The following is an 18,056-nucleotide window of genomic DNA, read 5'->3' on the forward strand; positions in this document are numbered from 1 at the left end:
ACAGTAGAGTTCCTTAGTTTAGCTGCCACTCAATGTCATTGTAGTCTTTAAATAAAAATAATCCTTCATTTGAAGACAAACCAGTTAATCTGAGCTAAATTCAAACTCAAGTATGATTAAGAGAGCCAGATAATAAGATATATCCATTAGCTTAAAATTTCAGGAATCAATAAAGTAATTAACTTAGCATATAGCTTTATATAAGGAAATACATTGAATCCAAGATGGAAATTATAACTAATTTTAATATTATTTACTAGCCATCCAGGATTTGTAGCCCATATAGTCCATTCAAATCTTCTTTTAGGGCTGCTGGGATGGTCTCATCATTGCCTGTCCTAAGTGTTAGTGGCAAAGAGAAAATTATTTGTTAGTCCCTTCACCAAACACTTGTCTGGATTTTATCTTCCAGATCTTCTGCTTTTCAGCATTCCATAGGGTTTCTTCTTATTATTATTCCTTTTTTTTTTTACTAGAATATAAATGTTATTAGGACAGGATTATAGAAAAGTGATTTCCTTCTTGTTTCTTCCAATGCTCTTGTGGTAAAATATACATAAAGTTTACCATTTTAACCATTTTTAAGTGTACAAATCAGTGGCATTAAGTACATTTATAATGTTGTACAGCCATCACAATTATCCATTTCCAGAACTTTTTTATCACCCCAAACAGAAACTCTGTACCCATTAAACAACTCCTCATTCCTCTCTCCCCCCGGCCCTGGTAACCACTATCCTACTTTGTCTCTATGAATCTGCCTATTCTAGATACCTCGTGTAAGTAGAATCATACAATATTCATCCTTTTTTGTCTGGCTTATTTCACTTAGCATGTTTTCAAGGTTCATTCATGTTGTAGCATGTACAAGTTTCCTCTGCTATCCCATAGCAGGGAGTTTCTATGAAACCTTTCGGAAGCCGAAATGGTGTAAAGCAAAGGATCGATTACTTTACGACACATCTTGCTAACAGATACGTGAAATAAATCAAGATAAAGCACATATGCTCACAGGCACAGTTCAAAGCTATGGCAGCTTGATGCTGAAATGCTTGGTGTAGTTCCAGGGAAGGAGCTTGGCTGTGCCAGTCTTGCTGTTTGGGGAGCATGCTGTCTCTATTACGGAGGGTTAAATAGGTACTAATGTAGGTCTTTCATAAAAGTGAAGTGATGGAAAGCAAACTTTCAAAAAGCAGAGGATACCTGTACCTGTTTTCACAAACTGAAATAAATCTGAGGAGGATTTTCACTTTTAAGGAAAAAGGCAAAAAGCGGTGATAGCATTCAGCATTTGTTTTGGCGGCAAGTTGTTATAGAGGCAGCAAGCAGCCCAAGCACCTAGAGTGGCACCGCCAAGCTCCTTCCTGGAGGAGCTCAACACCTCAGCATGAAACTGCCATAGCTTAGAACTGTGTCTACGGTAATTGCTTCTTTGCTTTACACCATTTCGGCTTATGAAAAGTTTCATAGGAACACTCTACTTTCAGCTAGTGGAGAAAAACCTGTACTAATGTAGGTCTTTTGTGAAAGCAAAGTGGTGTAAAGTGAACTTTTGAAAAGCGGGGGATACCTGTATCAGAATTTCATTGCTTTTTAAGGTTAAATGATATTCCAGTTGTATGTGTATACCATATTTTTGCTTATCCATTGATTTATTGATGAACACTTGGGTTGCTTCCCCCTTTTGGCTGTTGTAAATAATGCTGCTATGAACATGAGTGTACAAGTACTGGTTTGAGTCCATGCTTTCAATTCTTTGGGGTATATACCAGGAGTGGAATTGCCATACCATGTGGTAATTCTATGTTTAGCTTTTTGAGGAACCACCAAACTGTTTTCCACAGTGGCTGTACCATTTTACATTCCCATCAGCAGTGCACAAGGGTTCCAGGGTTCCTCCACATCCTTGCCAACACTTGTTATTTTTTGTATTTTTAATCAGCCATCATGATGGGTGTGAGGTGGTATCTCACTGAGGTTTTGATTTGCATTTCCCAAATGATTAGTGATGTTGAACATCTTTTCCTGTACTTACTGGCCATTTATATATCTTCTTTGGAGAAATGTCTATTCATGTCTTTTGCCCATTTTTGAAATGGGTTGTTTGAGTTTTGTTTTTGTTTTTCCTGTTGAATTGTAGGCATTCTTTACATATTCTGGATAATAACCCTTTATCACATATAAGATTTGCAAATATTTTCATTTCACAAATATTTGAGTGCCTATTATGGGCATGTACTGTGCCTGATGCTTGAGAAACACGTGAATGAGGCAGCTCATGCTCTGAAGAAACATAGCATAGTGAGGTCAATACAGGAGTAGATATAGTATCCATTTAGTGGATAAAAAACTATCACATTGAAAAGTGGAGCTTATTTATTTATTTATTTATTTTAATTTATTTATTTAATTTTGGCCGTGTTGGGTCTTCGTTTCTGTACGAGGGCTTTCTCTAGTTGTGGCAAGCGGGGGCCACTCTTCATCGCGGTGCGCGGGCCTCTCACTATCGCGGGCTCTCTTGTTGCAGAGCACAGGCTCCAGACGCGCAGGCTCAGTAGTTGTGGCTCACGGGCCTAGTAGCTCCGCGGCACGTGGGATCTTCCCAGACCAGTGCTCGAACCCGTGTCCCCTGCATTGGCAGGCAGATTCTCAACCACTGCGCCACCAGGGAAGCCCGGAGCTTATTTTTTATAACTGATGTTTTTGCTTCTTGAATTCCCACCCCATTGAGTGGGGAGTGGTGGTGATGAAAGAGTTGAATTAAATTATTCGGTCCATTTTAAGTTCAACTCCTTATCATGGTTATTTCTCCCTCTGCCCTTCTCTGCTATCTGGATGTCTGGGAAGAGAGCTTACATTCCCTGTGGTGAGGTGGTGCTGTGGATTGGGTCTCAGGTGGCCTTGCTATCCTCCTGATCCTCTCTGGTTTCTATTCTGGGCAGCTAGTCTGCTGTGGTGCTTGCTCACCAAACCTGCAGCAGCAAGTGATCTGTTCTTCTGGTGAGGCAGGAGGCCAGTTATCCCTTCCTTCATGATTTGCCTCCACCTTGGTTCTAGCCACCCCTCTAAGGTGTAGCTGAGACTCACAGTTCTGGCTACAAGTTCCACAAAGTTACTTTGTCCAGTGATCCCAACTCTCCAGGTGGTTCAATCAGCTACTTTCCAAGGTCCCCATCGGGCAGGGGGAACGGCTACATATCTTCTAAGTCACATGGTAGCTGGTAGACTCTTTACTAACTCTGTATTGCCATTTTTACAATAGTCCAGTGTTGGAGCACGGGAAGACTGTTCAGCAATTGTTTTCCCAATGCACTCAGTGACAAGTAAGCCCAGCTTTCTCCCCTTTCAAGTTCTCTCCCAACCCCCTCCAGCATTTCTGCAGAGGTGAAATGTCACCTGTGTCTGACCTTCTTTTTGTCTCACCATTCCCAGGATCAGGAGGGCTTTTATTTATTTTTTTTCTTTTACTATTTCGTGATTTCTTTCTTCTCAAAGTATCATTCCTCCTCTTCCTTGGGCCATATTTGCAGTTTGATATTTTATTTTATCTTTTAAAAATTATTGGAGTATAGTTGATTTACAATGCTGTTAGTTTCAGCTGTACAGCAAAGTGAATCAGTTATACATATACATATATCTACTCTTTTTTAGATTCTTTTTCCGTATAGGTCATTACAGAGTCCTGAGTAGAGTTCCCTGTGCTATACAGTAAGTCCTTATTAGTTATCTATTTTATATATAGTAGTGTGTATATGTCAGTCCCAATCTCCCAATTTATCCCTCCCCTGACACTTCCCCCCTGGTAACCATAAGTTCTACATCTGTTACTCTATTTCTGTTATGTAAATAAGTTCAACTGTACCATTTTTTTTTTAGATTCCACATATAAACAGCATCATATATTTGCCTTTCTCTGTCTGACTTACTTCACTCAGTATGACAATCTCCAGGTCCATCCATATTGCTGCAAATGGCATTATTTTGTTCTTTTTTATGGCCGATTGTAGTTTGATATTTTAAAAATATCGTATTTCATGTGATAAATGTAATGCCAGGGTGAGAACAAATTGCTATGGAATCAATAGAAAGGTGTGGAGGTGGTCCCAACCTACTCTTAGGATGTTAACAGTAGGCTTCCTGGAAGAAGTGGCATTTAAGCTAAAACCTGAAGAATACACAGGAGTTAGATAAAGTGCAGAAGCTGGAAGAGAGTTTAAAAGGAACACATACAAAGGCCCAGAGGCAGGAGAAGGACTTCTAATTCAGAATGTCTTTGGCATAGAGTATTACAGAGGCAGTAACAAAAGAGAAAGCTGAAATGGTAAGCTGTGGTCACATCATGAAGAGCCTCAAAAACCTTGTTTAGGAGTTCTGGCTTTATATTAAAAGCAATGGGGGGAAATCCCTGGCAGTCCAGTGGTTAGGACTCCATGCTTTCACTGCTGAGGGCCCAGGTTCAATCCCTGGTCGGGGAACTAAGATCCCACAGGCCACGTGGCTTGGCCAAAGGGGGGGAAAAAAGGCAATGGGTGGCTTGTGTTTTAAGCAAGGAGGGTACATAATCAAATTTATGCTTTAGAAAGATCACTGTGGTTGAAAGAGATGGATGCATATGAAGGAGGCAAAACTCAGGGCCATTTTGCTCCCCCCGACTCAGGGATTAGCCACCATCTTGAATTTTTAAGAATATGCTAGAAAAGTCACATCAGCATATTTGAATGTTGAAGAGATGTATCCTGAAGGAAGGCAAAAGGATGAATAAAAAAGAGAGAGAATAACTGATGGCAGCCAACATCCTTCAGAGGTGGGAAGGAATGCTGAGGGACCAGAGAAGAGAGACCCCTCTTTCATTCTGAAAGGAAGGGGAGAGGAAATGATGGGTGAGATGTAGATAAGTTGACAAACTTGGTAGAGTTCTCATCTTTTTTTTTTTTTTTTTTGATAATGAAGGAGGCAAAATCATAGCCATCTGCTCATGAAAAGGAAAGTGGCCAAGGAGTATGGCAAACACTGTCGGCTGACTCAGTGTGGTTCCCAATCCCCATCTGCCCTGCTGCTTTCCCTCTAGGAGTTGAAAACACTTGCTTTACTAGACACACCTCCAACAAGGAAACATAAGCAGAATTTTGCTGGGGTTTCTTGGAAAGCTTTCCCTTTTCCTAGTAGAGGACATGGCCATGGCTGGAGTCCCTCTTCCTCTCTGACTTGACCCCAGATGCCATTCCCAGAGCTGGGACAGCTCTCTTGCATATCTGAGAAAATAAGTATGAAGGAAAGGCCCAAAGAAGTGCACAAGACAGCAGCCAGACAAGTCATTGTTCAGCTGCTGATTGACAGACAGCAGCAACTCGCCTCCAGATTTCTGGTTGCAAAGTCTAATTTGTCTAAGCCACCAAAGGTGGATTTTGTATTCAGAAGCATTCCTGATACAGGAAGTTTCAAGGACAGTGACAAACATCTGACCTGGTCTCTGAAGAGAATGGGAGAGAAAAAGAGGGAACATAGGACTATAGATAATAATAAAGGCTCAGATGAAGTGAAATTCATTTAAAAAACACCAATTCATTTTCGAGTATTTACTGTGGAAATTAATCAGTTTGATGGGGTGCTAATATGCTAATTTTATCAAGGTTACACCAAGTCATATTAATTCTCCAGTTAGATAAACTAGCACCTTCTACTTATTAGGAGACCTATGTAAGTGCAAGATAACTTAGAGTACTCAGTGACACCCTTTAAAGATTTGTTATTCTAAGATGATATGATTCACATCACTGTCTGGTGGAGAAGTTCAGATTATTCACACTGAAGACAATGTAATCTTGCAAACTTTATGGCAGAAGCAAGTGAAGAAAGATGCTTGCCTCAGAATATTTGATTTAGATTCTGTCATTTTATTCACATAGTATCCAAAAAACTCTTTCCATGATTAAGCAGTAATTCACAATACATGTATCTTTTGAGGCATTTGCTGCTTTAATAGATGGCTTGTTCCTCTCTTTAATTACAAAAAGAATGAGACCCAAATAAAAAGACTCCTACATTTTTAATAAATGAAAATGTACAAAACTCAATACTTATTCATATTTACTAGAGCTACAGAGTATAATCACTATCAGAAAATTCTAAAATTAAAATTTGTATTCTCCTCTCCCCTTACTAATCTAATATTTATCAATATTCTAACTAAGCAGAGCACGTAATCCCACATTTGTCTCAGGAGTTACTCCAAGCACTAGATATGACTGGATTTTCTGATAATGAGATGTTCACACTTCATGAGGAACAAAGAAGTTCACCATGAGGCCTATCTTCCCTTCTCCTTCTAAGGACTTTCATTTCTCATGGTTGCCTCCATATTGGGTAACGGTGGCACCATGGGAGACACGACAATCCATGTATTCTTGTAATACATACAGAGTTTTATCAAGAATCCCTGGAAAGGGGGACATTATGTTATATTGTCAGAATATTTTAAAAAAATACCAGTCATTTACTTTTTAAACAAGAGAATCTGATTGAATTAAATGTGGGTTAAACTCAATGGACTCTTTAAATCGAACTTTAGTGATTCTCTCATTTGTACAATAGTATCAAAATCCAAGGTCTTAACATCATGATAAATTGCCTAGAAACTCATTTACTAAGAATGCATAAGACCCTGAAAAGGTTGTCCTGTGATGCCTGAAACATGTTCACAGCTGATTTATGCCAGAACAGAGGCCATGAAGAACTCTGAAGGATAGTCATCAGCTGTTAAGGGTTTCCATTTGCAGGTAAGTACGCTTCTCCATTATGTGCTGCACTTACCAGGTAACATCAGTCTTGTTTGGACAGTCTTTTCTTCATCTTCCTTATTTCTTTATGTTAAGGTGATCATCAACTTTATATAAGCACCCACAGATAACTGTTCATTATTAGAACACTCATCATATTTAGGCCACTTCCTGAAGACATGTAGAACAAATCTTAATGCTTTCACTGAGATATTTCCAATATAAATTGTAAAGGAGATAATTCTTTTTTCCTACACAGGAAATTACTTAGTATCATCAGCAGTATATATAGATGATATTATACATCAACTATACCTCAATTTTAAAAATTGAAACAAAACAGTATGTAGGTTCTCAGGTTTTCGTTAAGAGATGAGTAAAGTCCCTTTACTCATCTGCTTCCTAACAATGACCCTGGACATTTCAGCTTAGGTCTTGAGGTACATATTCTTTTGGGTCTCCTCAATCCTATTCTCATATTTTGAATCTGGTAACAGAAAATAAAACAGGAAATTTTATTTTATTATTATTATTTTTGGCCATGCCACGTGACTTGGAGGATATTAGTTCCCTGATCAGGGATTGAACCCAGGCCTGAAGCAGTGAAAGCGTGGAGTCCTAACCACTGGACTGCCAGAGAATTCCCAGGAAATTTTTTTAAAAAACTGATTTAATCTTTGGCCTAATAACTCCAATGTGCAAGTAATGAAATGGAGAATACCCACTTATATACTAACTCACACATTCCTTCTCAACAGGGAAAATGTACTTGTCTAAAAAGGAACATACTAGTTCATTATTTGTGTTAATAATGGAAACAGTAGAACATGTCTGAGAGTATCTTTTCAAGAGTTGCACTAGGGATGGAAATCCAATTTAAGCTTTAGAATCTCAATCATCTGAACTGACACTGTACTGAAAAGCAGAAAAGCAAACAATGCTGACAGAAAATATTCTACATTCTCTCCTGTGGCTTTTACAACCTTTGAAAGGAAATTGGTGCCCACTGAAACTACCGATTTATACTAAAGGAGTATTGGTGCCTTGTGTCTGCTCCCCTGTTGAAAAAGTTCTCAGTAAATGCTTTGACTCCCTCACAGCACTGATGGGACTTTTTCTCCAGCATGTTTTTTCCTATGTCTGAAAAGATTCGAGCTCTGACTAAAGGCTTTCCCACATTCATGACATTTGAAGGGTTTCTCCCCAGTGTGGATTCTTCGATGTTGAATCAGGATTGCACTTCGGCTGAAAGCCTTTGCACACACGTCACATGTATAAGGTTTCTCTCCACTGTGGATCCTCTGATGTAGATTAAGGGCTGAGCTCTGACTAAAGACTTTCCCACATTCATCACACTTGTGTTGTTTTTTTCGAGGACGGTTTCCCTGCCTTCTTTCAAACTTTCTATCTTGTTCACAGGTTCCTCTAAATGTGAAACTCTGGGAAGCATTCATCTGAAGAGTGTTAGAAACTTTGTAATGCAGTTCTTTGCCTGAAGAAGTCTTTCGCTTTGAAGCTGATTTCACATTTATAGTTCCGGTGTCTCTATCTGAAATAATACATGGAAAAGCAAATGTAACCAGTTCTCTGTTCAGAAGGAAGGAAAACGAAATAGAATGATCCAAATGAAATATATATAGACTATTTTTTAGCTGGCATGTTTGAAATATAGCATCACAATGTGGAGGATGGAGAGGGTAAGGCAGAAAACACTGAGAAGATCAAAAGGTGAAAGAGAAGGTTTATATACTGATGAGGCGGGCAACTATAAAGACGAAAAGCTCTGTGCGAAAGGTAGAATGGTGAGTAGAGGTAAAAAGATACATTAGAAACTGAGGAAAGTCTGGAAGAAAAGAAAGGGCCTAAAAGATGAGGAATTATTGGAGAAGCAGAGGAGCAACTGAAGGAGAGGAATTAAATGTGGTAGTGGGTAGCAATAAGCAAGATGTAGTACAAGAGTATCAATAAACAAAAGTTATAAAAATAAATGAATCAGTCTTTAGACTGTGACCTTGGGGTCCCTCAAAAGGGCCTCACGGACTGCCTGACGGCAGAAGAGGTGGGCTGAGACTGCTTGTTCCTGCTTTAGTCAGAGTAGCTGTGTTTTCATCTGTTTAATATATTGCAACTCCGCATAAAATTTCATTGAGAAGAGGGTCATGCTGCTTAAAAAAAGGTTTGAAAATCCAGATGGAGATGATGTCAAGGATTCAAACATCTGAACAATATTATAAGAATCTTTGAGAAGGAAATAAGGACAAAATACTGAGAATGTGCATTGGCAGGATATATAATGCTGGAAGTTCCCACAGGAACAGGAGGCAGGAGGGGAGATTGGAGACCTCTTACAGAAAGCAGCCTAGATGTGTGTGATGGGTGGGCTGAGAGGCCACCTTCCCACCCCCCCACCATGAACTGAACCCTGCCCCTCACCATTTTGTCTTAAGGTGTGAAGCTCCTTCGATGCCCACTGCAGTTGTTTTTTTGTGGGCTTAAGCTGGCTACGTGGTGTCTCCTGAGTGATTTCACAAGTTGGTAGCTTCTTTGCAAGCATGTCCTCATTTCGTCCAAGAAAGACCTAGAAACAGTTTGGTACTAACTGAGGCTGAAGAAGGGAATCAGGTTGGGACTTGAAGATAAAATAACAGAGAAGAAACTATCCTGGGACACAGGAAAAGGGAGGAAAAAGGCAGAGGCGCGTTCTGTTTTCTGGCACAGCCGGGAGTCCACTCACCACACTCTACATTTAGTTGTGCTGAGTGGGAGTACAATTTGGGAGCTCTCACCCCAGTGATGTGCCAGAGCTCCTGACTCAGCCTTGTCCCTCATCCCCACAGCCCCGTCTCACCTGTTCAGCCGCCCTGTCATGCTCTTTCTCCAGCTCCTCCAGCATCACCACGGCTTCCTCTCCACTCTCTGGTCGGTTCTCTTGAAACCAAGCCTGCAGCTCCTCAGGCAACATGGCCAGGAACTGCTCCAGCACCAGCAGCTCCAGGATCTGCTCCTTGCTGTGCACCTCTGGCCTCAGCCACTGACAGCAAAGCTCGCGGAGCCGGCTCAGAGCCTCCCGGGGCCCAGGTGACTCCTGGTAGTCAAACTGCCTGAACCGCTGGCGGTAGGTCTCTGAGCTGTAGTAGCTGCTCCAGTGGCGGCTGGAGACCATATTACAGGCCTGCCCTCCCTCTTCCACCTTCATTACCAGAATGCAGTCAGGGTCTTCTGAAGTTTGTGTAAGGAGTTTTGATGTCTCTCTCAATTTTGCAGACATTTGGACTGGGAATAGCTCAGAACTGCTAGGCTTTAATCTTCAAGAAGGTGAAACTCTCCTTATGGACACTCCTAAATATGATTAAAGAGACAAGTGGAAACAAGACAAAGACAAATGCTTCTTAGAACGATACAACTAAGATTAGAAACATAAGACTGTACAGAAAGTGCTGCCCTTAATCTTAACATAAACCATGCTTTCAAAGAACACTTCCTTCTTTAAGAGAATCAAAGAGCTCAGAGGCATTAATTTATATACATGAGTAATTCGCAATTTATTCTGAAAATCATGCACATGAGGCTGACTAAATATCACAATAAGAGATCAGCCAGGGTTGCAGAGGAGCTCCTGGAGAACAGAAATAAGGGAAGGCTGAGGAAAGTTATGACTCTGGGTCAGCCTCGAAGAGCCAGTTAATTTTTTCTAGACTGCCACAAGGAGCTCTAAGGAATAGTCTCACGAGAGAAGTACTTTTGCATAGATTTTTTTTTTCAATGCTTACTAATTTTTAAAACAATATTACTTTGGCATTAAAGGGACCATTCAAAAGAAAAAAGCATATTCCTCCATCTTAATGTATTTCCATTTTTTCATGTACATGTCCACTGCTCATCTGTGACATCCATATTATTTACTTAATTATCTCTTTATTGTAGAATATTTAGGCTGTTTCTAATTTTTACTATTATAAACAATGCTGGGAAGCACATTTTCAGAAAATATACTATTTTCCTCCTTTCATATTATTTCCTTCAAAGATGTCCCAAGGACTTGACTTACTGGGGTCAAAGGAAAAGGGACAAATATCTTGCTATGTATTATCAAACAGATTATAGAAAACGCTGTATCAAATCACAGTGTCACCAGCAACATAGTGATGTATGGGGGCAACAATTCTCCAAGTATCACTAGCTTGTTAGCAGGATGGGGGTGGGAAGACACTTTCCTTAGTAGCATTTTAGTATATGTATCATTAGTAACTGATAACTAATTTAAACTGTTATATGTGCCCCTATTTTTCCTCTTTACCATTTTTTTCCCCACTTCACCGAGAACTCTTCTAGGCACTGAAGATATGGCGGTGACCCGAACAAAGCCTGCGGCTGCATAAAGCTTATATTCTAGCCCGGGAAAGACAAGGTTACCAAATAAATGACACAACTTTATACAGTGCTCCACAGCTGAAACGCAGAGAATTTACTATGTGCTAAGCACTCGTCTAGGGATCTTAATAAATATAAACTCATTTAAATCCCCACAAAATCCCTGTAAGGTTCTTTTCATCCCCATGTTGAGGAACCCGCCAGGGCAAGCTCAGGTAACGAGACCAAAGGCAAAGGTGCAGAGCTGGGGTCTGAGTTCAGGCCATCCACATTTTCTACGGTGCTGCGCGGTCCAGAGCCGGTGGCCGGGGTCCCAGCGCAAAGAAGGAGCAGCAGACCCATATGATCCTGAGGCGGAACCGAATCTGGGATCGAGACCGGAGCGACAGGTGGGGTTTGAGGCCACGTGTCTGGAGCCGTCTAGGGGAGTTACACAGAGGGCCCCTAAGCTAAAGCATCCTCTGGAAGTCGCAGGAGTGGCCACCGGGACGCACTTTGCGTCTCCCGCACCAGGAGCGGAGTCTGTGCCGGGTCCACAATTGCTCTCAGTTCCACCCAAGAGACCAAACCCCCAACACCGCGCGAGGGTCCGTAACGAACCCGGTCCCTGGAGGGGAGGGTTTCGCCCAGAGTCCCAGATCCGGGAGTCTTTCCCGAGGGGACCGACTCTCCCTTGGAAATACCTCCTCTGCTGAGCCTGCTCCCGATGGTCCCGGGACACCTTCCTCCACCACACGGCGCCGCTCCCGGACGGAAACCCGACTCCGCGAGACCACACGAGGAGAATGGGCGCGGGGGGAGGGTGCGCGGGAGGTCAGGTAAGCGCGCGGAGGGTGATGGGAGGAGGTCGGCTTGGGGGGCGGGGGTCAGGCGCCACGGGGTACCCGGACAAGGAAAGGGGGTGCACGCACGCGCTGTGAGAGGCCAGGAGGTGCGGGGACGAGGTGGAGGCCGCGGAGAAACGCCGGGGGCGTGAGGAAGAGGTAGCCGGGGTGGGGGCGGGGAGGGGTATGAAGAGGGGGTGCGCGGGCGCGTGTTGGGAGTGGTGGTGGGGCTACCGTGAGGTGGCCCCAGGCCCGCGGCCATCCCTTCCCCATCCCCCCGGGTGACGGTCGCTTCTCCCGGAGGCCTAGCAGAGCGAAGAGACCTCAACTCTCACCTCCGGCCTAGGAAGGACGACCCCGCGTTTTGGGGGAGAAGCCGGGGAAGCGCCCAACGGGCCGCTGCTTCCGGTCCTCGCGGCGGGGAGGGGGCGGGGCTCAGGATGCCTGGGCGGTTGCCATGGAGACGAGCCGAGGCCCGCGCCTCAGGCTTCCAGAGAGGTAGCTCTTGGACTGCGGGGAAGAGCGAAATACCGACGGATGGGAATCCAGCTGCTCGGGATCCCCGTTCAAAGAAACCAGCAGTATTTTTTCTCAGAGTACTTTTACTTACATTATTTCGTTTACTCTTTCGATAACCCAGTACGTTTATCCCCATTTTACAGGGAATAAACCCAAAGTTTCTGTGACTTGGCCAAGGTCACGGAGGAGACTCCCGGGCTTTCTACCGCTACGCACAACTTTCTGTAATACCGTCTGCGCTCCTGAGGCTGGCTACGCTCCGAGTATCGTCCTAAGAAATGGGTTTGACCCTCCCATCCTCACCCCATGTTTTCACAGGAGAACCTAATGGCCCTTGAAAAGGTGTGAACCCGCGCACGCACATATTTTGGCACCAATATATACATATATATGTCCTCTGATAATCTTGAGTAAATTTAAAAATAAATTTGAGGCTAAATGAGCTACAAGGCCACAGCCCCACATATTGTCTCCCTCCTCCACCCACTTTCCCTAGGGACTCTTGGAGATATACTTGTAGAGGGAAGTAGGGAATCAGGGAGAGGACAGCAATGCTTGAAAATTAATAAACGACAATAAGAAGAAAAAAACCCTTTTGGTATGAGCAAACAAACAACAAAGAAAGGTATATTAGTAATGGAGTCTGAAGTGATGAGAGAAAAGGCTGGTTTACTCAGTCTATGCCAGACCTAGGGGATTAGTGGAGAAACTTGCATCTTAATTAACCTACAATGATATTAAATTTGAAGAATTTATTTTTTTAAGAAAGTCTTGCTTCTACAGCGGTATTTCATGGGATAAAATTTTTTGCTGAGTTAATTGCTAACACAAATAGCAAGACAACCCAAAAGTGTACAAGGGAATGTATTTATGGTGATGATGGGTAGGTTAAATGACTCAAGGCAACGAGGAATCTGAAACAGATCCTCAAGGGCAATCTTGGCAGTGGTGTGAAGTCATAGAAGGTGGTTTAAGGAGAAAATGGACAGCAGTCAAAAGCTGCAAGGAGAATAAGGAACTGTGAAAAGCCATGTGATTTGGCAGGAAGTCAGAGGTGAGTTCATCAGTTAGGATTCTACCAAATAGCTGGACCCAAGAACCTAAAGTTTCTTTTAAAAAAGGGAGGCTTCCCTGGTGGTGCAGTGGTTAAGGATCCGCCTGCCAATGCAGGGGACATGGGTTCAAGCCCTGGACCAGGAAGATCCCACGTGCTGCGGAGCAACTAAGCCCACGAGCCACAACTACTGAGCCTGTGTGCCACAACTACTGAAGCCCGCACTCCTAGAGCTCTGCAACAAGAGAAACCACCACAGTGAGAAGCCCACGCACCGCAATGAAGAGTAGCGCCTGCTCGCCGCAACTAGAGAAAGTGCGCGTGCAGCAACGAAGACCCAACGCAGCCAAAAAAAAAGAAAAGAAAAAAAAAGGGAGCAAATGTAAACGATTGCTTGTAATAAATAGTTCACAGTAAGCTTGATAAAGGGCAGGTTTTTGTTTGTTTTTATTTTTTTAATGTTTGGGTGGAAAGAAATTAACAGGAACAAACTAGTAGAGCAAGCATCTAGCTGTATACCAGATGCATGGTAAACACTGGGAATTCAGATGTGAGGACAGATTCTTTTTTTAAAAAAAATATATTTATTTATTTGGCTGCGTCGGGTCTTAGTTGCAAGCATGCGGGATCTTCGTTGCGGCATGCAGGCTTCTCTCTAGTTGTGGCTCGCAGGCTCCAGAGCATGCGGGCTCAGTAGTTGTGGTGCTCCAGGTTAGTTGCCCCGCGGCATGTAGGATCTTAGTTCCCTGACCAGGGATCGAACCCGCGTCCCCTGCATTGGAAGGTGGATTCTTAACCACTGGACCACCAGGGAAGTCCTGAGATACAGATTCTTGCTCTTTAGGAACTGATAGACTAATTAAGGAGAAGAGTATATAAACTGACTCTTCCAAACAAAGTGGCAGATGTTCTGATGGAGCTACCTACAGGATGCTACAAAAGCACAAAGAAAGGGAGGTGCTGGGGAGAGCTGAGTGTTGATACATTTCAGACTGAGGGACCAGCGCAGAGAGTTTAGATTTGTTGGATTGAAGGATGTCAAAACATGAGTGGCTGCGGATGAGGGTGAAGAAGTAAGCAGGGGTCTAGTTTTGAAAGATTTGGCAGGCCAAGTAAAAGGCTGTGAACTAAAATTTTAAGCAGGGTCTTGAGCGAGTGGCTCAAGCATATCTGCAATTCAGATAGAATTCTGATGGCAATGTGAAAGATGGGTTTGAGTGGAGACCAAACTGAAGATAGGGTGACCAGCTCTGAAGCTACTGCAAGGTTCCAGGCTGCAACTGATGGAGGTCTGAACTAGTGCACAGGGGGGAGAGGATGGAGGCAGATTCAGGAAATATTTGGGAGGCTGGTGTTTGTTGGATGGTAGGCTGACCATTGGGTGGATAGTGCGTGATTAAAGTTTAAAAAAAACAGTATGAGTAGGTTTGACAGTGGCTTATGTGGACTTTTGAGGGGAGTTTTCGGTAGCCTGAATCTGAGGCTGAATGAGATGCTTTAATCAATACCATACAATCACACAACACAAAATTGGACACTTTGTGAGATTATGTGAAAGTAAATATCAAATGTGCTCTATATCTGAATGCTTCTCCTGTATATTAAACTCCTTGTAAATTTCTTCTTTTTTTTTTTTTTTCCCCTGCGTGGCGCAGCTTGCAGGATCTTAGTTCCCTAACCAGGGATTGAACCCACACCCTTGGCGTGGTTCAGTGAAAGCTTGGAGTCCTAACCACTGGACTGCCAGGGAATTCCCTCCCTGTAAATTTTATAAGCTACTTATAAACACAGTGAAGGAAGAGGGCAATCACTTTATTTATTTATTTATTTTTAATTTTTGAATTTTATTTTATTTATTTTTTTATACAGCAGGTCCTTATTAGTCATCAGTTTTATACACATCAGTGTATACATGTCAATCCCAATTGCCCAGTTCATCACACCACCACCCTCCACTGCTTTCCCCCGTTGGTGTCCATACGTTTGTTCTCTACATCTGTGTCTCAATTTCTGCCCTGCAAACTGGTTCATCTGTACCATTTTTCTAGGTTCCACATATATGCGTTAATATACAATATTTGTTTTTCTCTTTCTGACTTACTTCACTCTGTATGACAGTCTCTAGATGCATCCACGTCTCTACAAATGATCCAATTTCATTCCTTTTTATGGCTGAGTAATATTCCATTGTATATATATATCACAACTTCTTTATCCATTCGTCTGTCGATGGGCATTTAGGTTGCTTCCATGACCTGGCTATTGTAAATAGTGCTGCAATGAACATTGGGGTGCATGTGTCTTTTTGAATTATGGTTTTCTCTGGGTATATGCCCAATAGTGGGATTGCTGGATCATATGGTAATTCAATTTTTAGTTTTTTAAGGAACCTCCGTACCGTTCTCCATAGTGGCTGTATCAATTTACATTCCCACCAACAGTGCAAGAGGGTTCCCTTTTCTCCACACCCTCTCCAGCACTTCTTGTTTGTAGATTTTCTGATGATGCCTATTCTAACTTGTGTGAGGTGATACCTCATTGTAGTTTTGATTTGCATTTCTCTAATAATTAGTGATGTTGAGCAGCTTTTCATGTGCTTCTTGGCCATCTGTATACCTTCTTTGGAGAAATGTCTATTTAGGTCTTCTGCCCATTTTTGGATTGGGTTGTTTGTTTCTTTAATATTGAGCTGCATGAGCTGTTTATATATTTTGGAGATTAATCCTTTGTCCGTTGATTCGCTTGCAAATATTTTCTCCCATTCTGAGGGTTGTCTTTTCATCTTGTTTATGGTTTCCTTTGCTGTGCAAAAGCTTTGAAGTTTCATTAGGTCCCATTTGTTTATTTTTGTTTTTATTTCCATTACTCTAGGAGGTGGATCAAAAAAGATCTTGCTGTGATTTATGTCAAAGAGTGTTCTTCCTATGTTTTCCTCTAAGAGTTTTATAGTGTCCAGTCTTGGATCTCTAATCCATTTTGAGTTTATTTTTGTGTATGGTGTTAGGGAGTGTTCTAATTTCATTCTTTTACATGTAGCTGTCCAGTTTTCCAAGCACCACTTATTGAAGAGACTGTCTTTTCTCCATTGTATATCCTTGCCTCCTTTGCCATAGATTAGTTGACCATAGGTGCGTGGGTTTATCTCTGGGCTTTCTATCTTGTTCCATTGATCTATGTTTCTGTTTTTGTGCCAGTACCATATTGTCTTGATTACTGTAGCTTTGTAGTATAGTCTGAAGTCAGGGAGTCTGATTCCTCCAGCTCCATTTTTTTCCCTCAAGACTGCTTTGGCTATTCGGGGTCTTTTGTGTCTCCATACAAATTTTAAGATTTTTTGTTCTAGTTTTAGAAAAAATGCCATTGGTAATTTGATAGGGATTGCATTGAATCTGTATATTGCTTTGGGTAGTATAGTCATTTTCACAATATTGATTCTTCCAATCCAAGAACATGGTATATCTCTCCATCTGTTGATATCATCTTTAATTTCTTTCATCAGTGTCTTATAGTTTTCTGCATACAGGTCTTTTGTCTCCCTAGGTAGGTTTATTCCTAGGTATTTTATTCTTTCTTTTGCAATGGTAAATGGGAGTGTTTCCTTAATTTCTCTTTCAGATTTTTCATCATTAATGTATAGGAATGCAAGAGATTTCTGTGCATTAATTTTGTATCCTGCAACTTTACCAAATTCATTGATTAGCTCTAGTAGTTTTCTGGTGGCATCTTTAGGATTCTCTATGTATAGTATCATGTCCTCTGCAAACAGTGACAGTTTTACTTCTTCTTTTCCAATTTGTATTTCTTTTTCTTCTCTGATTGCCATAATGACATTATAGAGATAGTCACTCCTCAACTTTGTATTCACCTTCATCACGACATTCCTTCATCCCAGCATATTTGCTTTCCACCTAGTTAAAGGCTTTTAGTGGCGTGGCTCTGTTTCCATCTGTGCATATAACCATTTTTTTCCTTGCCCAGGGTGTGTGAGGCAGATGTGTTAGAGACAAGCTGCCGTATTTCTATAAGGATAATAGGTTAGAAAGTCAAGAAATTTAGCTTTAGAAATAAAAAGCAATTTGCCTGCAATGGAACTATGGTTTCCAGAGAGTGGTGGATAGAGTGTGTGTAGCAAGTCCAAGTGTGGATGCACATTGAATGGCTATGAGAGTTTGGATGTGTCCCTTTGTGGAAGATACAAATGAAGTACCAAGTTAGGAAAACAACTAAGGAGGCATCCCAAACTGAGTTCATGTTCTTCCCCTTATACCCTCAACTGGCCCCGCTCCCCCATTTCCTTGCTTTGATAGTGAAAACTACTGTTAACTCCATGTTCCAGGCAAAAATCTTAGAATTCATCTTGGACTTTTCCCTCTCCCTCATTCTACTACACCCAGTGGGTCCAGAAGTCAGCAGAGGGACCTGGTTCATTCCCTGACTCTGCCACAAGCTAGCTGTGGGCAAGTTCCTGCAATTCTCTACTCCTCATTTCCTCATTTATAAAATAGGGATCAT

At 42.0% G+C, this 18,056-nt stretch overlaps 1 protein-coding gene across 1 annotated transcript; it reads right to left on the reverse strand.

Annotated features, from left to right (window-relative positions):
* Window positions 1-5,894: 5,894 nt before the first annotated feature.
* ZNF396 (zinc finger protein 396) lies at window positions 5,895-12,384 on the reverse strand. The gene is made up of 4 exons (XM_068563724.1): window positions 12,307-12,384; window positions 9,625-10,115; window positions 9,210-9,354; window positions 5,895-8,325 (listed from the first exon to the last, which is right to left on the reverse strand). The coding sequence occupies exons 2-4, from the start codon at window positions 10,042-10,044 to the stop codon at window positions 7,871-7,873; spliced, it is 1,020 nt and encodes a 339-aa protein (XP_068419825.1). The 5' UTR covers window positions 10,045-10,115; window positions 12,307-12,384; the 3' UTR covers window positions 5,895-7,870.
* Between the last annotated feature and the right edge of the window lie 5,672 nt (window positions 12,385-18,056).

Source organism: Eschrichtius robustus, chromosome 14, assembly GCF_028021215.1.
Source record: "Eschrichtius robustus isolate mEscRob2 chromosome 14, mEscRob2.pri, whole genome shotgun sequence".
NCBI classification, from domain to species: domain Eukaryota; kingdom Metazoa; phylum Chordata; class Mammalia; order Artiodactyla; family Eschrichtiidae; genus Eschrichtius; species Eschrichtius robustus.